Genomic DNA, 23,654 nt, shown 5'->3' on the forward strand with positions numbered 1-23,654 from the left:
CACATCATCATCATCATCATTATTAAAATCAGAATAACATGCCTCTGCACCAATAAGCTTCTGCAGCCAATAAAAAAACTTTACAAGCAAGTCACTGGAAGAGTTGGTTCTCAGTCGACTGTATAGGTACGGTTCTGGCGGTTCGCCAACTTTCTTAATTTATATTTGTTCTCTTACTGTGTAGTTTGAATAAGATACACTTATTTGATACTGATGGTTCTTAAACCTAGCACTATAAATCTATACCAATCAGTTCCATAAGGCCGGGTTCAAATTAATGCTGGTGATTTGAACAACGTTTTTTGTGTTTTTTGAAACCCTCGACCGTGTGGCACGGCGTTTCTTTGATATTTCACGTAGGGTCCGGTGTTTAATTGTGAAAATACAGTAGGGAAAAAGAATTGTTTCTTGATTTTAATTCATGATTAGTTTAAAAAACTCGGTCAGTGCTCTTAGCCAATGAGAGCACAGAAGTGTTTTTGCAGTCAATCACGTGCAAAACCGAAACCAACAAATCATAAGGCGAATTTTTTTCCCGCGCATACGGTTACCGGTTCCGTTTTCCCGCGCTTGCCAGGGCACCGTCGTCGTCACACCACTGGCTACCTGTTTTCCCGCGCTTAGACCACGGCGCACCAGTGAACTGTTTTCTCGCGTTTACCACGGATCCTTCTAGCCTGAATTTCAGCCATCCCTCTGTGCTCGCCTCCTCGCCAGAAGAGACGTCTGAACACATTTGGCTCTAATGCCGTCCGGTGACGTCACTACCCGAAAACCGGGTAGTGATTCTGATTGGTTGATTTAAAAATATTTTGCATAATTATGTGAAATTATGACTGAATTTTACCGCGCGAGGATTGTAATTTGAAAACGTTTGCAAAGAGTTTCGAAAGAGTTCACCTTCCCAGAAATGAATTTATTCGTCATTTACCTTGAGTTTATTACTTTATTAGTTTACCTACGGATGAAGAATAGTAATGGAAACCGGTAGGTTTTAAGTTGGCGGCATTCGTCGCTCCGACATGCAGTGTTTTGCCAAATTTATACGTAAGCTTATTCTTTTGTTGTCAACAAAGCCGCTCGACGCTTATGTCCTGCAGCCTCGATGAGCCAGTGATTTCTGAACTCAGTGCCCACGGTCAAGAAGGATATTTTTGTATTGAATTCCGTTTCTTGATGCCTATGTAACCGTCTAAATTGATTCATTTAAGTACTCACAAGTGTGTTGTATTTGTCCGCTGCATATTATATTTTGATCGCTAGATAAAGCAAATCAGTTCAGATTAAATCGGTTCCGTAAAAGAATATAGCCTGTAGTCGATTAAAATCTCATTCATTTGTCTCAAGTCTTCAATAGTTTACTATTCAAACAATTTGTTACCCTGTAATCCTTTATTGAAGCGATTTTTCTTTCACAATTTCATGGCCTCGACAGAAACTTTTCCGCATGAATTAAAACCAAAGTGTAGTGACGTCACCGGACGGCATTAGAGCCAAATGTGTTCAGACGTCTCTTCTGGCGAGGAGGCGAGCACAGAGGGATGTCTGAAATTCAGGCTAGGATCCTTCCGCATCGGTTACGTTTTCATAACTGTCAAGTTTTGCACAGTTTGTACGAACCAACGTCAACAATAAATGCGAGAAAATAATGCACACCTCATAAAAGAAGTTATCGTTTTATTAAAAATTTCACAAGGGCCAGTTTTTTAATAAGTCCAGCTTATCGTAATATTTAATTTGCAAAAAGTTGAGATATACAAGTGTTTAACAATACCCTTTTAATATTAAAAAAACATTTACCGGTACATTCTTTTTCTCCAAAATGATACCACGAGAAATGAATGGAAACTTTGCACAAAGAAAAGAAGTTTAAGGACTTCTTTCAGTGCAGTCAAATGAATTCAGTGAAACAGATTATTCCAAATATGTAATTTTTCAAATAGGCTATCACTGAGTAAATTGGTGTTGCTAGCAATATAGTAAATGGCCCTGCATGGATTTTCGCTATCATTAAACTATATATCTCTAAGAGAATAAAGTACAAAATTACACTATCGTATTAAAAATGCGATTTCTAAAACCTGCAAAAGAATTTCGGAACATTTCCTCGAAGGAAAAAGAATAAATATGAAATTCCATCATTCACCAGTCAGATAAAATGTTTTGTTTATCCAGCAGTTCAGTTCATGCACTAATTATGCTTTTTTAAAACTCGATTTTTCAGTGAAACGTTTTCCTCGTGGGAAGAAAAATGGTCAGAATTTCACTTTTTAATTTTTGTTTTTGTACACTTGAGATATGAATGGTGAGTGAACTTCTTTGATGTTTTATTATTCTTCATTTACAGATCCTCTCGCTTTTTCAAAACAAGCGAAAGGTTTTATTTACTCAAATTTACTTACAAACTACAATCCCTTATAAATGTTTCAAAAATCTAAATATCCTCCAATTGTATCAAAACTATAACTACACGAGGTATATTTCACGATATTAAGCAGTACAACCCCAACATAACAAACTCATTCTATTTCACAAATTATGTACCTTGTATCCGATGGACGAAATTTACCGAATGCAGAGTTCGCATCCTGGGCATGGGTACCAGCGAATTAATGGACTAGCATCCCATCTCCAGGAGGGAGGGGGAAGCAGAAATACTTCTAATCACTTAATAGCCGTTTTCCAAAGGTTTTTCTCTTTTATCATTTCTAAGTTAGCTATACGGGGTTGTACTGCAGCTGTATCAAAAACGATTTTTTCCAAAATTCCGCAAAAATCCTCTTTCTGCCGTTGAAGCTTCTATAGTCACTGAACGTTTACATGCATATCACGTGGTCTGTCGTGCTCGGTACAGCAACTAAGATAGCTTCAAAACATTTTAATTTATATACTGCTACAGTAACTGGAACTAATTTCACAGTTTAATCTTAAACTACCTACACCGGTACAAATTGATTGAAGTTACAACTCGTATAAGCGTTCAAAAGATATTTTAAGATCTCCCCAATATGTTAGTTTTGTATCTTGTCCCCAGGAGTACAAACTCGGCATCAAATCAAAGTTTTTGCCGCAATACCTCAAGCTTTTTCCGGCCACATTAGTGTCAGGTCGCTGTTTCCAACTTTCTTGAATGTGATTGCGGTGTTTGCAGGCCCGTTTTTCACCGTCAAGTTGAATGGCTTTTTACCCAGTTCGCATTTCACGCGCGAATCCACGCGAATGTCCATCATTCTTCCAGACTTCCTGTAAACAGCAAAGGAATGAGATCCAAGTTAGTTTTTATCAACAAAGGTAAGTAGATTGGTTTTTGGACGACTTCGAGGGCAGTTGTATATCTACTGTGCACTCTGTTGAATTTAAAGCCAGTTAAACAAATGCATGTAGCATCCTCTAATCCGCGAATCTAACGTAACGCGTTGCCCGTTTGGAATTGGTCCATCGCCAAATTAATTTTTCTCAACTTCGTTGTTCGTAATCCCTGTTTATCCTCCCCTGTCTCAACCAACTTTGTTATTTTCGGTTTATTGTTACCTCTATAAGACCCTTCTATCTTAGTAATTGTCATTTTGACAATTTCCCTACTTTCAAGTTAATTTTGCACACAATAATAAATAATTGAAAATTTGTAAATTTTGGCTATCGGTTTGTCGTTACTGCATGTGCGAACTCATTCCGACGACCCTAATTAATTATAATAAATTATTTATTATAATATAATAATATGTTATAATAAAAACGTTTTACACAGGAACACAGCTGGATAACGGTTAACTGTTTGCGCAACCTGAAAAATGCTGGGGGCAATCCTGGCGTTCAGGGCTCGAAAAAACGTCCCGTCTGGTCGTCCGGGACAAGCAGATTTTCCTGTTGGGCTACTATCTTTTTGTGATCATTTTCAAGATGGGCAAAGGCTGACTAAAAAGCAAACTTAAGCAAAAGTACGGTACTGCCCCGGGCAAGTCCGGAACGCAAGCTGGAAATCAAGGTTTTTTTTGTCAAGTCCTGTTCAAAGTAGAAACACTTCTCGTTGCTTCATGTTATGGAAACTGGCAGTATGGGGCAGTTTGACTTGAGAGCGTCTAGTCTATCTACAGTTTTACAACACAGTACTGAGAACTTACTGAAAGACTTGTAGGTAAATATAGGCCATGAATTCTGAGACCCGGTTGGCTTTTGTCTCGCTGAACAGACAAATGACCAAGTCATTGTGTTGAACATGGACCACAACCAGCTGATCATCACCCGGAGTCAGACTAACGCCCGTCACCTGCAAGACAAAACCAGAAGTGTAGCAGCTCTTGTAAGCTTGTAATTCTATTGGTCCTCCAGTGTAGCAGTAGCAATTGTTTTGGGGGCTAGGGGATAGTTCCTGTTGTTTGGGGGAGCAGGGATAGCGCAGTGGTGAGAGCTCTCACCTCCGGTCCCACCAATGTGGTTTGGGTTCGATACCCGGACTCGGCGTCATATGTGGGTTGAGTTTGTAGTCGGTTCTCGTCCTTGCTCCGAGGGTTTCTCTCCCGATTTTTCTCCCTCCACAAAAACCAACACTCAAAATTCCAATTCGATCGGGAATCCGAGGACCACAGGTTTGTCAGTCGCAAGACTGGTACGGGCAATCCTCGTTAAACAAAGTCGATTTTTATTTTATTTTTTCCATTGTTCTTCCGAAGGTTAGCGAGCTAATCTCGTCCACAAGAGATCTGGGAACGAGAATAGAAGCGAGCCGTTCATGTGAGACCTTGTGTTCACCGCGGTCAAACGTCTCAGGCAGGTTTTCTTTCCATTTCGCCGTTTTTTGTTCAAATTGAAGTGATTACGAGCAAGGATAGATAAAAATAGTTGCCGAGTGAAAGCATAATCCCATTCTCTCAGGTAAACCAGTGTTTTCACTTTTTGAAATGTTTCGCATCCGAACCAAAGGTGCTTTGACAAATTGCGCTGACAAGTCCGCATATCGCTATTTTCAAACACGTAGAACTTGTTTAGTAAAGCTCCAAAAAACTTAGTAAACCCTTAGGATACCGGTTATGTATCGAACTTTGAACTGTGAAAATTAAAACCTTATCTTTGCAGTACTTTTCTTATTTTTTGCATATTTCTGTCGTTTGACCGCGGTGGAGACCTTGTGAGAGCTGCTAGCGTCATGATCGAGCAAATACCAGGCCCCACTAATGCAATTCTCATAAGTTAGATGATGGAAAATGTACGTAAACTGGTCAGGAGAATTTTCATGTGGATCTCGTCATTAACTCACCTTGTCAAGCGGGATCGTCTTCATCACTTTATACTTGTTGTCCAGCTTGATGATCGATGACGTCGTTAGCACCAGAATACGGTCAGCCACCTTGCTCTTCATGTTAACCTGAAAATACAAAGAATCCAGTGTTGAAATTACTGTAGCACGGATTTTAGCCAAATTAAGGCATAGGAATTCGGTGAAATATAAAAATAATCGCTTAAAGAATGGAACATTTCAATAACACAACAATTACAAAAGAAAGTGCGGATGGCCAAAAGTGAATAAGATTGAAATGGACTGCGATATAGGTTGAAATACTGTTCGACTGAACAGTTTTCAAAGTTCAAAGTTATCTCGTTCGCTTGGTTGTAATTTGTTATCTAGATCCACAGAAGTAATTTCTTTGCAAACATTAAGTTTCATAGCGAGTATTTGACAAAACTTGATAAAATAAACTTAACTCAGCCGTGACACAGTCCCTTTAAGGACATTTATACAAGCGATTTTTGGTGTAATTTTTGTCGCGTTCAATGAAAAAATCTCGATGATTTGGTAAGTGCAGAATGCAATATGGAACAATTGAAAGTATGATGTTTTATATATGTTCGTGTTTATTTGCTTTACTTTACTTTCGGAAAAACTGTTCACAGGCTACTTGTATTCTTTCCTAGGTGTTCCTTACGTTAATCTTTGCAAACGTAACACGACACTTTCGTTCGTTTGTAACAAAATACTTTTGTTTTCCTTGAAAATGCCGTAACATGAAACTCTTGTTTTTTGTTTGTTTTACGGCGACATCGATGACATTTGTTTAATTTAATTAAGTTACGGTTTAAACTGCACGAAAGACGATTCTCAAAACTAAAGAACAAATCTAATCAAAAAACATCTTTTTCGAAAGGGTTTTTAAAACGCAGTACAGCTAGGATATTTGTTTCCTGGTTATCAGGTGTTCACGCCGAAAATCCCGGTGCAAGTTTTTGCATACCTAATTACGATTTACGAAAGCGCTGTGAACACGTCACACGCTCACTCAAGCATGAAGCCGAGAAGCACGTAGTGTGAAGATTTCTTTCAAGAAATGTCGGAACCGTCACGAAAGCATGTTCAAACACTAAAGCGGCAGAGGTTTTACAAAATAAAACGGAGGTTAGTTCAACCGATGGAGAACAAATAAAAGGAAAGGAAGTGACGGATGTAACATGATATTGTTGTTTTTTTCTCGCAGATCGCTGTGATGCCTTTTAAGTCTAATTAAATTAACGCCACGGATTCTACAGGAATTCAACCGCATTGAAAAGCACACCACGTTAGGCTTTAATACAAAATTTCTAAACACGTCACTGTTATTTTAATTTTCGATAGCTTGAATTTCAGTTTGTTATTGAAACAGCAAACGAGATACTTTTGTTTTTGTCAAAAACATGTAACATACTTTTGTTTTTGTCAAAAACGGATGTAACATGATGTTTATGGTAACGTGATTTATTTTCTGCAAAGAAGGCGACATTGATTATAACACAGATGTTATCAGGTTATCAATTAATTATGAGATGCTAGATCACCTTTTCTAAGAAAACAGCATTGCCATATCAAGAAATATTTCACATGATCTGCTATGACGCCTTACTGTCTAATTCAATTAATTTGTGGTTTTAACTTGGGGCCACGGAGTCTACACGAATCCTTCTGCAGAAGAAAAACGCAATGTTCGTGATGAAGACTGATCTGCGCATGCGTTTAGCACAAAGTATTTTTTCCAGAAAGAATTGTACCACAAGGAGAGCATAGTGCTTTCTGAAACAAATATATACCTTGAGTTCTTCAATTGTAAGTATCGTAATGGACTCCCCGATTTACCAAGGGCACACGGTCAGGTGCTCTCCATCCCCTCCCCCCTTTACAGAAATAATTAATTAATTGATATTAATTAATTAATTGGTGATTAAAAGTTTACACCGCGTTAGCGGTTTAGTGGCTTAGTGGTTTAGTGGTTTAGTGGTTTAGTGGTTTAGGGGTTTAGCAAACGCCAACCCACCAAACCATCACAATAGTGCATTCTGCACTAAAAACGACTGTAATACTGTGTAAGAGTAAAAACAAAGGTGACGAGCTTACCTTCTTGGCGTATGAAGAGAACAGAACTTCCTCGCCTTTGGTTGAGAATTTGTTGACAACATTTTTGTTAAAGAGATCCGCTTGAGAGTTCTCCTCGGGCTGAGAGAGAAAGCAAGGCAACAAACAACCATTACAACTGAGAAAGATTTACAAGACCAACCCTCCAAGTTTATTTTTTTCTTTAGTGGCCATTTGGCCACCAACTACTCAAGTTTTGGTCGCCAGTGAAAAATTTTAGTCACCAAATTAAGCTGATGCTTTCAATCCTTCCTCTCAATTTTAGTCGCCAGGCTGGCGACCTTGGTTCAAATTTAGGCGCCAGCTCCAAAATTTCAGTCGCCATGGCGACTAAAATGGTCTTAACTTGGAGGGTTGAAGACATACATGTTTGGAAGAGTGCATTGCATAACGTCAAAAACAGGCCGAGAAAACAAAACAAAGGGAGATGAAAAGAGTCACACTGTCTACATTGGCCTGCACGAAAGAAAAGACGTAAAACTAAAAAAAAGGAAAAACGTTGATATTCATGCTGTACGTCAAAGTTCTTTTGTTACCTTGGCAAGGTAGTTTCCATGCCAGCGTGTCTGTAGTGCCCAGTTCTTTCGCTTTCCTCCCAGGCAATCAAACGCTGCAGCTTTCAACATAACCTCGTCATGGTCTTCATTTGGAATGCGCTGCAACACCTTGAAGCCCCACCACCTACGACACAGGCATAGGCACATTAAACACAAGAAAAAATCACTTTCACTGATACTTGTAACCACACGTACAGCTTGTGTACCACTATAAGTATGGCAGCAAATATGATAACTTCTGCAGAGATGAAATCTGAAACTAAGAATAACTTTAACGAGTTTGTCATTTTGTTTCGCGCATTCATTTGCGGACTTTCACGCATTCATTTATCCCTCGCTGGGTTTACGCACGGTCATTTATCTTTCTCCTCGTTTTTCGCTTGTTTATTGTTAGAGAGACTTCTCGCGGTGTACTTTCTCTACAGGAATCCTGCACAAGTGGCAAAAGGCGGTTACTAAAGACACTCGTGTAAAATCCAGTGGAAAACAAAAGCCTTTCTCCCTTTATTCTCATAAATGTTCCGCGAAATTGATTTAGAAAACTATTTGGTCTCACCTGTCAAAGATTGTCTTGGCGTAAGCGGAAAATTCCTTGCATGCAAGGGGAGGAGTGGGTGGGGTGATGGACTTGCCAAAGTCGCCGAGATGCTTACAGTTCCTGGAAAGACAGAAAGCCAATCCTTAGTGAATATCGTAACTTTGTGATTCGTTTTTTCCTCGTACTAACTGGAAGAAAAACCTCCATTAGAGCTTAAAAAGGCATGCTTTATACACAGATTATTCATAATAGCAAATAGCGCAAAACAGCTACTGTAAAAATGCGACACAGTTGCTCTAAATGAACACATTTGCTCTGAAAATTTGGCAATACATCAACACAATGTCACTCAGTCAATTTTCGTTTCAGAGAGGGTGGGAAGGGAAATTTCTCAAATTTAGTGACTTCTTATTAAAATTGTGTTCCAAAGAGGGTGGGTAGGGGGACTTCTCACATTCAGTGGATCGTGTTTCAAGGATGGTGGGTAGGGGAATTTATCAACTAACAAAATCGTGTTTCAGAGAGGGTGGGTAGGGGGACTTCTCACCTGTATGCGTCACCAAGTTTGAACACGAACGTCCTTCTTTGGTATCTCTTGAAACTGTCCATGATGAAGTAGATAGCACGAAGTTTCCTTGCGCGCATTCGAGCAAGTCCGCCTCGCCAATGCTGTGTGAAATAAATTGTTCAAAACCCAATAAATAACAAACAAAAGACGGGACAACTTTGAAGAATTATCTTGTAGCCAAGGTTGTGTTATCTTATCGCAAAAATATCCCTTTGGTTAAAAATTTTTAATTTCCTTAAACAGTCTTGGAACAAGTCCTGTTTACCCCATCTCCAGAAGTTGACCGGTTTTGAACAAAAGCTTTCTAAGCAACATTGGTGACGTATCCTACTTGTATCATCTTCGGAGTATACTCGCCAGTATTCGAGCAATTTTCTGATTCGTTAATGACAGTCGTAAACCCTTCGAGTGTTCTACGAAGACTCAAAATTCGCCCTACCTTTCCCCGACTGTAAAAGACATGTAAACCTGGTCTTACCCTCTGAAGAAACAACACTAATTTCGGCACAATCTCCGCTCGCTGTTTCTCCAACTCGAACACGGTCCTAGGAGTTCTGATGAACAGCTTAGTACGGCCATATTTAACATCTGCCGAGTACCCTGTCTCATTGATAACTACACCGACTCCATCTTTGTCGATGCCCTTGTAGTTTGGCCATGTTTTCTCCACAAGCATTTTATACCTGTTAAGCAGAGAATAGGTCAAGCGTTTTCTACTTTAAGAGTCCAGTGGCCCAAAACTGCCAAAAGTTTCTTTACCAAGAAGTGACTAAAGAGTATTGGGATCAATTTAGGTTTCTGGGAAACTGCTCACCTACCCCTCCCCAAACCTAACATTAACCCTTACTTATCGCTTTGGGCAAAATGTTAGGTTTGGGGAGGGGTAGGTGAGCAGTTTCCCAGAAACCTAAATTGATCCGAGTATTGCTACTCCCCCCTGGATGGGGTGCTAGTCCGTCGCAAGTTATTAGCTCCGAGAATTTTTTTAAGTTCCTCAACAGCTTGTTGGTCCGTATTAAAACAATGACTGCCAGATCTCAAGTTTGACATCAGGCAGCGCTCACTACTTGACCAATTCGCCTTCCAAAAATACTTAACCCGACTATAAAATACTCCAACCCAGAGTAACGGCAAGTGGTACAGGCTTCTTCCGTTTTTTGTTGTGTTGCACATTCTATGTGGTTTTGCTTCGTAACTAAATCCAAATATTAACCTAGTCTTAAAGAACAAAAATTCACTATGATCGTGATTTCCGTTTCTTAAAACTCAGTCGTTGACCGTCATTTAAGGTCGCTGCAGAGGGCGGTTAAGAGCTGATAACATCAGGCTCACTCACGTTCACAAGCTTGACTCGGACTCTTTCGAAACTTTGCAGAAACTACGCTAAAACATGTCTACATTCCGCTCTCTTTGCCTCACCTTTGAAGAAAACGTTTGTAATGCATCCTGAACGCGAATCCAGCTCGTCTCACACGCAAATTCTCCATCAGCCCGAGATAGTCCACCTGTGAAATAAAAATATTTTCTACAGAAGAGCATTTTCCTCCGAAAAAAAAAAACTTGACGGGTGTCAGAGTTCGACACAAGTACCTTCTTATGAGAAACAAGCTTTCTTGCGGTGCAAGCTGTATTTTTTTATAAAGAAAAATGTTAACTTACCTGATGACCGACTCGTTTCTCGTCGAAAAGAGAAGGCGACTTCACATCATTTGGCTTAATACATCGCACATAAAACGGTTTCTACAGAAGGAAAAAAGAAAATAATTACTTCTGCTCGTTTACAAAAATATGGCCTTATGTGCCCAAGGGCACGAAGAGGATTGAGTGAGAGTAAGTTCTCCTGTACAAAAAATGAAAAATATGGAATTGTGATAAAATGTCGACACGCGGAAATCAGTTTACCTTTGCAGCTAATTTTTCAACAAGAGCAATCATCGAGGCTTTGAACAGAGCACCGGCTGTGGCAGGACGCTGAGTAACCTGGGAAGGAAATGCGAACGAATAAGTTTGACTCCACTGACTGCAGCTTGCAGCCGACCGCCGAAGTTCGCTATTCGTAATCCTCGTCAATCTTTCCCAGTCTTAAATCATCCTTGTTCCTTTTGGGTTTGTTTAATATTACCTTTTGGTGTTTTTCCATCTGAGTAAACTATTATATCAAGTTCAATTGATTATAGCAATTTTGTGCAATACGAAACAATGACCTAATAGCTTGTGACATAGTTCCTTTGTAAGCCTTAGGGCCTGTTTACATGATTCCGGAATGACTTTCATTCCGGAACGAGTTCATTCCATCCCCATACATTTCTCTGTATCTGTTTACATGATACCGAGACGGAAGTCAAGTCATTCCGGAATGAGTTCATTCCGGTTTTCATTCCGGAATGAAAGTTTCGTTCTGGAATGACATTTCATTCTGGTATCATGTAAACACAGAACCAATTTCGTTCCGAGAACTCGCGAAACCGCATACGGACTCCACAGTTTGAATTCAGAGCGAAAAACGTAAAAGCATTTACTGTTTAGCCCAAAGCAGCAGCTCTGTGGTCAAATTACTCGTTAAAATTGCAGATACGGCCATTAATGGGCACAAAAATATATTTGCGCGAAACATGCGCCACCTTGTTTTGATTTCGCGCGAAAACCACGCACGTGAAAATGCCTTTGGTTGAACCGGTCGACTCTGTCATGTAAATGCAGAACGAACTTCATTCCGGAACGAGTTTCATTCCGGAATGAAAGTCATTCCGGAATCATGTAAACAGGCCCTTAGAGCGATTGTCGATTGAGTGTAGTAAACCCAAAACCGAAGAACTCTCTCTCGCCAATTACAAAGGATGCAGACAAACCAGTGAACCAATCAAAGCTCACCTGTAGTCAGCGTGTAGCGCGGGAAAATGTGTGCGAGCGAATCACGATTGGTTTTGGTTTTACTTCTGATTGGTCGAGAAAGTGGCACGAAATTTTTAAGCCAATCACTAAGCGTCGTAATACAATTTCCCAAAGCAAATGCGATTTACTTTTGCACTCAAGTGAAAACGGCTCTAAGTGCTATAAACAGCTTTTATGATGTCAACTATCATGTGCTTAGGTGGCAAGCAAAACAGTGAAGGTGCTTCTGTTTTGTCGGTACTAACACTGTCCCTGAGACTTGCCCATGAGTCAGAACTCGGTCCGTGTTTGTGGTACAAGTAACTCTTCTCCTGAAAAGACGGTTTGTTTTCACCACTTAAAACATAGTATTTACTTATACATCAGAAAGGACATGTTTTCGTTCAGAATAACAATTTGACACAGAAAACTCTTTGTAATTCCCTTGCTCATTACAAATACAACGTTGTTACAAAGTTATTACAGAACAGCAAAAACAATCAACACTCATGTTCCTAAACAACTAATACAAACGTGCTGCGCACTTGCCTAAATTTCAGATGTCTTTCTGGTCGCTACCTCTCGAGAGAAGACGTCTAAAATTTGCCACGTCGTACCATGTTACCTATTTAGTTTTTTTTTTTCAATAGAAGAGCCGCGTAAATATGCTCAGTAAAAAATGAATTACCTTCGTAATATCTTCTTTTCCTTCTGGCCACATTTCCTGCAGAATCTTATGTGAGCTGAATAATAATAATAATAATAATAAAACAACTCGATCATCAACATCTGTTTTCTCCTTACAATATCAATACATTGGTAGCAGACAGTTGGTGAGAATATAGAAAATCATCAACTAGTGAATATAATTACCTGTTGTAAAGAAGTCGTTTGAAATCTTGATACAAATTGTCCTTGTTTTTGTCAAGAAAATCCACAACAGAATATCTGCAAATCAATAGCATAAAACCAGCTAATTAAAAACCCAAAAGCTCAAACGGAGCTCTACAAACTGGTCTCAAATGGGTCATAAAATAAAACATCAAAATAACAGGTCGTACATTTTCTAGTAACAAAGGCACGCAATACGTGCAGAGAAATTGCTAAATTGTTAATAATACTTACATCACATCTCCTGCATAATGTTTGATGCAGAAATCTCTGTGAAATTCCATTGATTTGTCTGAAGGATCAGTCTAGGACAGAAAAAAGTTCATATCATAAGAAACTCAACTGGTTTTTGTGTGACAAGCAGTTCTACTGGGCTAAAAAAAATGCCATCTGTTCATCTGGGACAACTATTTCTCCTGACAGGCAAGTAACTTTTAATGCTCACTTGCCCAATGAGAAAGGGCCCACAGGCATGTGGTCTAAGACAAAGATACAATTACCCAAGGCTAAGCCCTGGCCCTAAAGACAAAAAAGTCACCAGCAACACAGGAGCAGATGAGTGTAAGTTGTCCATTAGGTGATGACACTACTTACATTTATAACTAGAAAATCACTTGTTAAACAAACATAACAGGATAAATGCATGCTTCTAGAATACCTGTTATGTTGCCTGATATCAAGACATTGAATATTAAGTATTCTATTAGATGATTAATTATGTTAACTTCAAATATTACTAATCAAAGGTTAGATGGTAAGTCTCACCAGTCTGCTCCTGTAGTGGTCATGGTGTCTCAATTTCTGGTCCATGACCTGCAACAACATCTGTAAAACAACAGGAACAAAAATTAAATTATGTTAGGAAAATTCAATTGTGAGAAATGTCCCAACATATACAAGGCTGTAGAAGATGAAATTCATCTTAAATCATCAAAGGCCTGAAATAAATTATGATGAGAAACAACAACCCTCCAAGTTAAGACCATTTTAGTCGCCATGGCGACTGAAATTTTGGAGCTGGCGCCTAAATTTGAACCAAGGTCGCCAGCCTGGCGACTAAAATTGAGAGGAAGGATTGAAAGCATCAGCTTAATTTGGTGACTAAAATTTTTCACTGGCGACCAAAACTTGAGTAGTTGGTGGCCAAATGGCCACTAAAGAAAAAAATAAACTTGGAGGGTTGAACAACATACTTTGAGCTCTTCAAAAGCTCTTCAAGTTTGGGAAATTTACAATATTCCACATATTTCTTTTCTGGACTAAGTAAAGGCAAATTTAAGACTCCCTGCATAAGGTGTAGATTACATACCTCATCAGACACTTTACCAATATTCCTGCATCCCTCGTCCACTATTGACAAGATTCCTTTGTGGTTCTGCTCAATCAGCTGACAGATGATTTCATTGTTAAAGTACTTGATCTGGAATTACAAAGAAATCCACATTAAAGGAGTAAAATTGAACCAGCTAAATTATTTTTACGTGACTTGTAAGATTGAGATTCTGGCAAGAATAATTTGAGATCTCAGTAAAGATTTGTGAGGATCTTGATTATTACTCAAATGATCCTCGATCAAGGATCCTTAAAAAATTCACCAGGGAGGTGCAGCATTGTCAATTTTTTTGCCACCAACCTTGTTAAGGTTGGATTTTGACTTTTAATGAAGGTTTCCATGGCAACCCTGCTTGTGGCAAAACATGCACTAAATGTGGTTGTAAGCAACACTGAAGCAACACATGAAGCAACACTGAGTATTTCTAACCCCCCCCCCCCCCTCCTGCCAGATAGGGGTTACTTCCAGCGTAAAATTTGCTGTCAAGTACCATTATTTTATACACCTGGGTGAAGAGAGGCACTGTGAGAGTAAGGTGTCTTGCCTAAGACCACACTGAACCCAGTGACCCAGGCTCAAACCCTGACAACTTGATCTGGTGCCAGGTGCACTAACCATTAGGCCACCATGCTTCCCACCCACTAGGCAAAATAAAACGGTAGTTTTAATAATAACCCCGCGTGATAGGCCTGCAATGCGTGCAGAGAGATTTCATCATGATTACCTCTTCCCATTGGATTCCTTCTCGCTGATATTCCTCTTGTTCTTGCTTCAGCACCAACTCAATAAAAAGCTGTTGAAGCTTCTCATTACAGTAATTAATGCACAGCTGTTCAAAGCTGTTGTTGTCAAAAATCTCAAAACCATAGATGTCGAGCACTCCAATCACTGTACACTTTCCATGAGTAACTTCGTCACGCAGCTCAATTGTATCATTGATCCGTCCCACAATCCAGGTAAACAGGCGATCATACATGGCCTGAACAAATATGGAATTGAGATGTTCAAACCTAAACATGTCTGGGTTGGATTTATTCAATATACAAGCAAACAGTTAATTATAATCAACTCACAGGCCCTGCTGGTGTTTGCTGCAAGAAGCCTTACTAATGGATCCAATTTCAAATATGCAGAGTTTTTTACATATCAAACCACTAAAATGTCTGTGAGGCATTATAGTGGCTCCATAATAGCAGTGGCTCTTGAGAATTTGAGCCTTTAGTCATTTCCTTGTGAACATCTTCTTCAATGATATTATTACTCTGAGACACCATTCTCATGGTTTTTGACCATGTAAACGAAATTCTAAGACAGTATGAGGGCAAGACAGAAGTAAATTGAAATGGACTGTCATTTGATCCTGAGGAGGTAGCTAAAGCCACTATGCTTATCCCCAAGGGTAATTTATTAACAATGTCACTTACTATACGACAGACCAGAACAACAACACTTTTAAAATGATCAGGAATGCTCATCATAGCCAGTAAGACAATATTACCTTAGCCAAGGCATCTCGGCCGTGTGACGCATCTTTAGCATGATGTCCCTTGTCCACGACCTCAGACTGTGCAGCAGCGACCACACGGTAACATAGTGCCTTCTCTACATGCCTTGGCTCACTTCCAAGGAGATAAGCAATGACGTTGAGATTTTCATCACTGTTTACAACCGACGCTTGGTCCTGATCATCATCAACAAACTCTAAATTTCCCTGCCATAAAAAGAACACAGTAATTCAAGTAAATTTTCATTGAGTTAAACAATTCCTATCATTCTAGATGTTGTAGTTAAAATCTATCTTCAATTTGGTTTAAAATCTTTCAAACTACCAGTAGTTCAATTTTTTTCCATTGTCTCATAATTATTATCATAAGCTGAAAAAAGGGGAATACCAAACTAGTTTATATTAATTTACATATGACTTTGCCTATAACTTAATAGAAATACCTTAATTCAAGTTGAGTGAAACATTGAGTTGTAATAAAATTTATTAGTTCTTACCAAATGCAGGATTGCTGAGACAATCTTCCATATTGTACTTCGTTCTTCATCAGTGAAGCCCACAGATCTCATCGATTCATTGTTGACTTTGTAATCCAGTTTATCATTGATTGCCTTCAGCTGTTAAGGTACAATAATTTTTAGTAAATAATAAAGATGGTAAATTTTAAGCTCGGTAATAAATAATGAAGATGAAGTATTCAACATGACACAAGCATGGGACAACGAAAAATTCTGAGTCCCCGACGTCGGGGACTCAGAATTTTTCTTTGTCCCATGCTCGTGTCATGTTGAATACTTCATCTTCAATAATTTTTATTTATTAAAAAGTGAGTCACAATCATAATGTTGAAACAGATACATAAACAGTCATATACATAAACAGAAACTATAACACTTCGGTTCATGGAAATGTCTGATATATACATAGGCGTACGAGGCGGGGGGGGGGGGGGGGGCGAGGGGGGCTGCAGCCCTCCCAGTGCCGAAATTTCTCGGGCAAAATGCTTAGAATTTGGGCAAGAAGCCAAAAGAAAAAAATAGAAATAAGACGACAAATCTCAACATTATGTTTAAAACAAATTACATCAACAGAAAAAGTATTGGAAATATAACGCATTCTTTGTGATTCAAAAGTCCAAATTTCTCATTTATCTGCTTTCGTTTCCTCTCGCAAATTCTGCATGACCCCTCAGTTTGATTTAGTTGCAATCAGCTTTCCCATAGCTTTAGCGTTTGCGCGCGGTGGACCCAGTGTAAGACCTTGAAACAAAGCTGTTACAAATGCGATGAAGCTAATACTCTTGACTCAAGTGTTATGTTCTCAGGGCTAGCTCAAAACTTTCAACAAAATCTTTTATACCATTCATCCCTGAATGTTTTACACGCTTTTGTATAACTTTCAAGTGGGAGGAAAACAAATGTTAATTGGCTCCCCCAAAATACTTTAATTTTTGGTGAACTGGAGTGAATAAATAAAATATTTCCAAAGAAAAAGGGTTCAGTACATTGAAACCTTCGGCAACGCCACGCAATTATTTAAGAACTATCATTTTCTTTTAGCAAGCAGGCAAGGTTTGTACACAACTATTTCAATGCACGTTTTGTTGTCAATTTTATGCCTCATTATTCGGCTTCCAACCGATGCATTTTTTCAGGCAATAAGGTCTCCGCCCTCCCAGGTCCGAAGATGCCCGTACGCCTATGGATATATATGATATGCAAGTTGTAAGCAAGAACAACATAATAATTTTTTTATTAGATTTTGCCAGAAAAAAAAACATAAATATAGTACAGCACGAAAAATTAAAATAAATAGGCAAAAAAAAAAAACCACTCTAAGTGAAATAGTAAAAACTAAAAAGCTAAAAAATTACAAAATTAAATATGCTTTGACCAAAACAAATAAGATACAAACAAGTAATTAAGTATGTGCATAATTATTAGTAAATTTAAGATACAAAGTAGAAAAAAAAAACAATACCAGTCAAGTACCAGTAATTATTAGCGATAGGACCAAAGTATGTCTAGGAAGGTTTGTTAGGAGTGAAGGGAACTGGATTAATAAAACACTATGTCAGAATTAGGCATAAGTACTTAAAAGCTTTTTTATAATACCAACCTGCATGCATCCTCCTTGGTTTACATAGTGATAATCTCCTGCTTTTTCTTCAAGATACAATTCCTTCAAAGTCTCAGCAGGGGCTCCATTGAGTAACTGGAACAGAAATTAAACCAAAAACAAACAATTTCAATGAGCATGCTGTTTTTTTAGCTACAGTACTTTCTACCTGAACTGAGTTGGCATTTCCCAAAATGTGTGATTCCAGAAAAATGTCCATACTCTCCCCCCCCCCCTTAGAAGGGATTGGAAAATTCCTAGGGTTGGGAGGGGTCTCAAAGGCCAACACTTGAAGGTTAATTGAAATTTCCAGAGGGGTGGGGGAGGGGGTCTTAGAAAAAATCCCTTGTTTTGGGGGGGAATACATAATGAGCCACATTGCTTGTACCCAAAAGATTACAAGTGAGCAAGTGCAAAAGAGACCTGTCATGGGTGTGGTTCAGGGACATGTTCTAGAATATGCTACAGTCAACTCCTTCTAAAACAGACACTATTGGAACAGGCTCCAATTGTCCTTTTTAGGGAGGGGTCCATCTTAGAGGGAGTTTAGTTACAGTAAAATGACTGAAAAGGCAGGAAAAGGACCAGCAACAGGTGTCTGTCTTAAAGGAGTTTCCTTCTTGTAGAGGGGTATGTTTAGAGAGAGTTGACTGTACAGTATGGGGCCCAGTTCTCGGCCACTTTTGACGTAAACTTGTATTTCTTACCTCAGAAGAACCACAGGAACTTGAAATTTCGCCCAGAGCTAACTACATTATTCAGCTTTTTGTTGTAAAGCTATCGACCGGTCAATAATTTATTTGCCCGAGCAATAATAAAAATAAAAGCTCCATTTGTGGGCCCAGTTCTCGGCCACCCGGACCCAGTTTTCGGCCACCAAAAAGCTTGTGCGTAATTTTCTGTATAAAAAAGGCTCAATTAATTTCCACAGTCATAAAATCACTCTGTAACTTATTTATGTTATGTCGATCCCAAATTATTTTATGAGACTTTGTTTTACTTTGGAAAAGAAGGTTTTTAAACCGCCTAGTTGCTTGCCTATGTGCAGGGTCTGGCAAACCCGCAGAACTACGTTGTGTGACCAATGCATTTAGATGGTTTATTTTGCAGTGAAAAGGTCTTGAAAGAGTTAGGCGTTGTAGAAATAATAGAAAAGACAAAAGTCAGCTCAAAACTTAGATATTTAATTGAACTTTATTTTTAAAACATTTCTTTCTTTCATTAATATTGCTGCAGCAGATGAAATTATATTAAAAACAAAAGCACTAAACTGTGATAGCGAGCAGGGTGGCCGAGAACTGGCAAATACGCAAAAGTCGCACGAAAAAATTTCGAAGTAAATTAAGACCAAAATATACAACGGTTCAACAAAAAGTTAACTTAAGCAGAAAGCTGAATTATTCTAAGTTTTACATGCCAAAAATTAGCTCGTTTGGTAGAGGCTCACGGACAAAAAACAAATTTAACTACATCCATGAATTTTAAGGAGCCGTAAACAAACAAGTTTTCGAAAAAACAAATTCACCTACCTTCGCATAAACTCGATCATGTGAGCTTTTTATAGCAAGTTGAAAGATCAAACTCAAGATACTAAGAGCACAAGAATAAGTCTATCGTTTGAAGTAAATAACTTTTTAATTCAACTGTGGCGTGAAAAAACGCGTTGAACACAAAGTGGCCGAGAACTGGACCCGGCCGAGAACTGGGCCCCATACTGTACTGCTCAGACTTGTGCATTGTGCATACAAAGAGAGGAAAAAGAGTAGCCAGGGGGATGATTAGTTTGCATGTGATCATCTCACAATCTAATTTTCAAATAATCTATAATTATAGAAACAGCTACTGCCAATGTCTTCACTCACTCCTATATAATAATTATATTCACTTCTAATCAATGCTGACAACAAACCTGGTAAAAGGAATGAAAATTCCTTTCTCCTTCTTGTTGCTTAACAACTCTTGACTGAAAAAGAATTTTTAAAAAAGTTATATTTTCCAGTGTATAAGTTGACCTACTCTTTCAACCATGAAATTAATATTTTCACGATAAATTTATTAAAGGTATATTTGCTGGGCTGAAAACCTGTACAATTATTAAGACAGACATAACAAATTTTCCATGGCAAGCTCAGAGTCATATCCTTAAAGGCAGAATAATTTTGAACTGAACATCAAATACTAATAAAGATATTTAAAAAAAAATAATCTAGAACATAACAAATTTCAATCAGGAACTTGTCCAAACCTTTTCCAAAAGGTAATTGAATATATGTCCACCAACTGGATCGCCTTTGAAATCAAAGTCAATATCCATGTACTTTCCAAATCGACTGGAGTTGTCATTCCTGTTCGTTCGTGCATTGCCAAAACTCTCCAAAATTGCATTGGATTTCAGAAGAATGTCTTTGGTCCTGTTGAGATCAGAATCATGCAAAACAATGATATCATAATTGCATAATCATGGTTTAAAATATAAACTAAACCTTTAATTTTTTTTCTGTCAAATGCAATGTTTAATCTCACCTTGAAATACCATCTTATCTCATTTGTGTGTACGTCTCATTAGAAAAACTGTTTTAATGGTTCGAATTATTGCTAGCTCATGGCACTTATTTACTTTTAGTGCCTTTATAAGAGAGTGCACTTATTGTAGAGGGGGTATTTTTAAGGGATGACATTTATTTCTTTTTTCAACATAAACATTAGAACAACAACTGATACTGTAACTCAAGAACTATAAGAAAAGAGGTTTCCATACTCTAAGGCCTGTGCCAAACGTCGAACTTTACATGAGTTGAACCTTATGCAAATGAGCAAAATTTATTGTTTTTGGTCATTTGCATTAGGTTCGACTCATTTGAAGTTCGACATTTGGCCCGGGCCTAACTCACGAAATACCTACCCATTTGTTTCCCTCCAGCCTGGAATAGGTACCCCTTTCAGCTGGAGCCTCTCTTTATAAGGAGTAACCCCTCCCTCCCCCCTTCCCCTGGGTGCTAGCCGGCCTAGGATCTAGACAAAATGATGGGGTGTATCTGCAATAGGCTATTCACTAAATCTACTATCCTGTATCCACAGGTTGACTAACAAAACTCCTTGTCACTTTACACTACAGAAGCTAGAGTTTACTTGATCCAGTGTTGTTGGTCACTTGGCCCATGTGCAGACCTAAATTCCTATAAGTTGTTTAACTCACCGTTCCACTTCCGACTGTTTTGAAACATTGGTGACAGCAGCAATGTATTTCATTATAATTTTTGATGCTTCTGTTTTCCCTGCACCACTTTCACCTTAATAAGAATATAAATATAAGAATGAGACAGAATAACTTAAGCTTGAAGGACAACAGTCAAAACATAACTACAGACATGTCAACATTTTTTAATCTAAACTGGTAAGATCTGTATTACCGATAAGCATGGAGTAAAAAAAAAATAACAATTTTCCTGCTCAAAGTTCTACAGTGGAACCCCGATATAATGATATGCCAAGGGGGCAGTAAAATTACATCGTTATATCGAGGAATCGTTATATCAGGGTTCCGTCCCATACATTTTACTATTGCCGGGACATAACATATTCATTGTTATATCGGGAATATCGTTATATCGAAGATCGTTATATCGGGTTTCCACTGTACTAAGTTTCAATACAAGAACAATTAAAATACAATAACTTCTACTTTACAATTGCCAATGCACTGTGGTCGGCAGGGGTATCTTACAGAACACAGAAATTATGCAGAATAATGGAATGACGGAACAGCAATAGTATAATGCCCTAGCCAACAAATAAAAGCTAACCACAATGAAGCAAACTGGAGTGGAAGCAAACTGCAAGCAACCCGCTTACTATCATTCTGCATTCTGTATTCTGCCAAATACCCCTGCTGCACTATGGTCTGAATTAACAGAAGAGTTGAAATTATATGAATGTAAAGTTGGGTTGATGGTTGAAAGAAAAAAAAATAATTACAACTAAAACAATCAATATTATTTTTTGACAAAGCAAAGACACTTTCTATCAAAATAACTGCATCACTTGCTCTTAGTTTCTTATATATTTTCTCAAAGAAACTCAATCTCATAGTCTCGTAACAAAAAAATATTTATTTTTTAGCTGCACCAAACCAATATTAATTATTTTGTCTAAATTGAAACTTGGAAAAAGTCATAACTATTTTTAACATGAATACAATTCAACAGAACAGATGTTTTAAAACATTTTCTATAAAGTCATGCAAATCTGGCTATATATTTTTTACAGCACTAAATTTTTAATTCCACAAAAGATGTTAACAGCAGTAATGTGTCAAGGCAATTATTGAAGGTTGACATGCATGCCTCTTCTTCATGTGCTAATCTTTTTAAACAGTATTTTTTATCTTAATTTGATATCATCGGCACCCTGTTTTTATTTATTAATGTCTTAGCATACAATTTTAGCAACTTAGCACTTTTGCATAAGGCGCTATATTAAAGAATGGGTTATTATTATTGTTGTTTCTTACAATTATTATTAACACAATAAAACTAGAGAAAACAATAAAAGTTAATAAATCATCTTTTATGTTCATTTCAGGAAGTCAAAATAATAATTGCAAAGTATTCATATGACGTCACTGACCTTACAGTCAGATCTAAAAAAAATTTAGAAACTGAAGAAAATTTTATAATTTTCGTTTTCTCCAATAACAAGACCTTTTCTCAATTTGAAAACTGGCCCTTTAAATATTACAGAAGTTCCTGTACGGGCTTAAACAACTAATTGAGTTTCCACAGCTCCTGGAAACATAATAACAAACTGCAATTCTTTCATAAGAAAAGCTTTTAAAATTACTAAGCTGTAATTTATGCCACAAGGAATTCAGACGTCATAATTGAAGAATTATAACTTACAAACAAAATATTTTAGATTAAACTCCAGCTACAAGACAAATAACGCACCAAACAAGGCTTACATTCCGTTCACCGTTATTTTAACTTCTTGAAACAAACGCTAAAATCCTTGTTTCGCAAAACGATTCACCGTAAATGAGGGCTTTAGTTCAATGCATGCAAATAGGTATCCTAGGAAGCTATTAAAGTTTGTATGATTGTATTAAAACTACAGAATACGTCAAACTGAAGGAGAAATTGTTAAAAAACAAGCTTACCTGAAATAACTATACAGGTGTCTTCTGATCGTCGTTTCATCGTTCTGTACGCCGCATCCGATAGAGCAAAAAGATGAGGCGGCCTTTCGTACATTTCTCGCATTTTGTACTCTTGAATTTTGTCGGTCCCAAAAATGTTTAAAGACTTGTACGGATTCACCGAGACGAGCACTTCGCCTATGTACGTGTAAATTCGCTCCTTTTGAAAACGTAGTTTTAGGTTTTTCATGAAGGCATCTTTGGTGATTTCGTCCATAAGGACAAAATCACCTTTTCCGTACTCCAAGCTCTCCTGCTCGGCCATTCTTGGTGTTCTAAGAAAACAACTCTCGGGCTAAGCCCGATGCAAAGTTTTCAGTGGGCCGATACCGAACCAAATATCGATACACCGATATTTTGAATTTTGAAAAGATCATACTTTCGAAAATTCGCACTTTCGATACGTTTTCGATACTGCACACGTGACCGACCTGCGCCGCGCACGGAAAACCGAAAGAGCGGATGATGTCTGTCATGATCGCCGACGATGTCCACACAGCTGAGCAACAGTGAAACAAAAAGACCAAATCAACATCTGGCTAAAATTTATAATGCCAGGTCTGTTCTTGTAGCACGGAAACATGACACGGGACGGAAATGACGCTATATCGATATCGAGATCGATATCGAGAAAAAAGGCAAATATCGTATCGATTCGATCGTGAAAAACCTGTATCGGCCCATCCTTAGTTTTCAGTGCAACAT

The 23,654-nt window shown here is 38.2% G+C and overlaps 1 protein-coding gene across 2 annotated transcripts; it reads right to left on the bottom strand.

Annotated features, from left to right (window-relative positions):
- Positions 1 to 1,660: 1,660 nt before the first annotated feature.
- On the bottom strand, positions 1,661 to 23,263 carry LOC144661358 (unconventional myosin-Id-like). Of its 2 annotated transcripts, XM_078522083.1 has the most exons (25): positions 22,911 to 23,263; positions 20,952 to 21,045; positions 20,001 to 20,166; positions 19,665 to 19,718; positions 17,756 to 17,851; positions 16,135 to 16,254; positions 15,632 to 15,844; positions 14,858 to 15,112; positions 14,110 to 14,220; positions 13,566 to 13,625; positions 13,035 to 13,105; positions 12,783 to 12,857; positions 12,598 to 12,652; positions 12,176 to 12,241; positions 10,941 to 11,018; positions 10,698 to 10,778; positions 10,458 to 10,543; positions 9,517 to 9,721; positions 9,018 to 9,139; positions 8,489 to 8,590; positions 7,912 to 8,056; positions 7,358 to 7,456; positions 5,255 to 5,362; positions 4,122 to 4,267; positions 1,661 to 3,243 (listed from the first exon to the last, which is right to left on the bottom strand). In XM_078522083.1, exons 1-25 carry the CDS (start codon positions 23,212 to 23,214, stop codon positions 3,078 to 3,080), a joined length of 3,078 nt encoding a protein of 1,025 aa, XP_078378209.1. In that variant the 5' UTR covers positions 23,215 to 23,263; the 3' UTR covers positions 1,661 to 3,077. The 2 variants fall into 2 exon arrangements, with proteins under 2 accessions (XP_078378209.1, XP_078378210.1); XM_078522084.1 differs by lacking the exon at positions 12,176 to 12,241.
- Between the last annotated feature and the right edge of the window lie 391 nt (positions 23,264 to 23,654).

Source organism: Oculina patagonica, chromosome 7 (genome assembly GCF_052425735.1).
Source record: "Oculina patagonica isolate OP01 chromosome 7, crgOcupat, whole genome shotgun sequence".
Taxonomy (NCBI): domain Eukaryota; kingdom Metazoa; phylum Cnidaria; class Anthozoa; order Scleractinia; family Oculinidae; genus Oculina; species Oculina patagonica.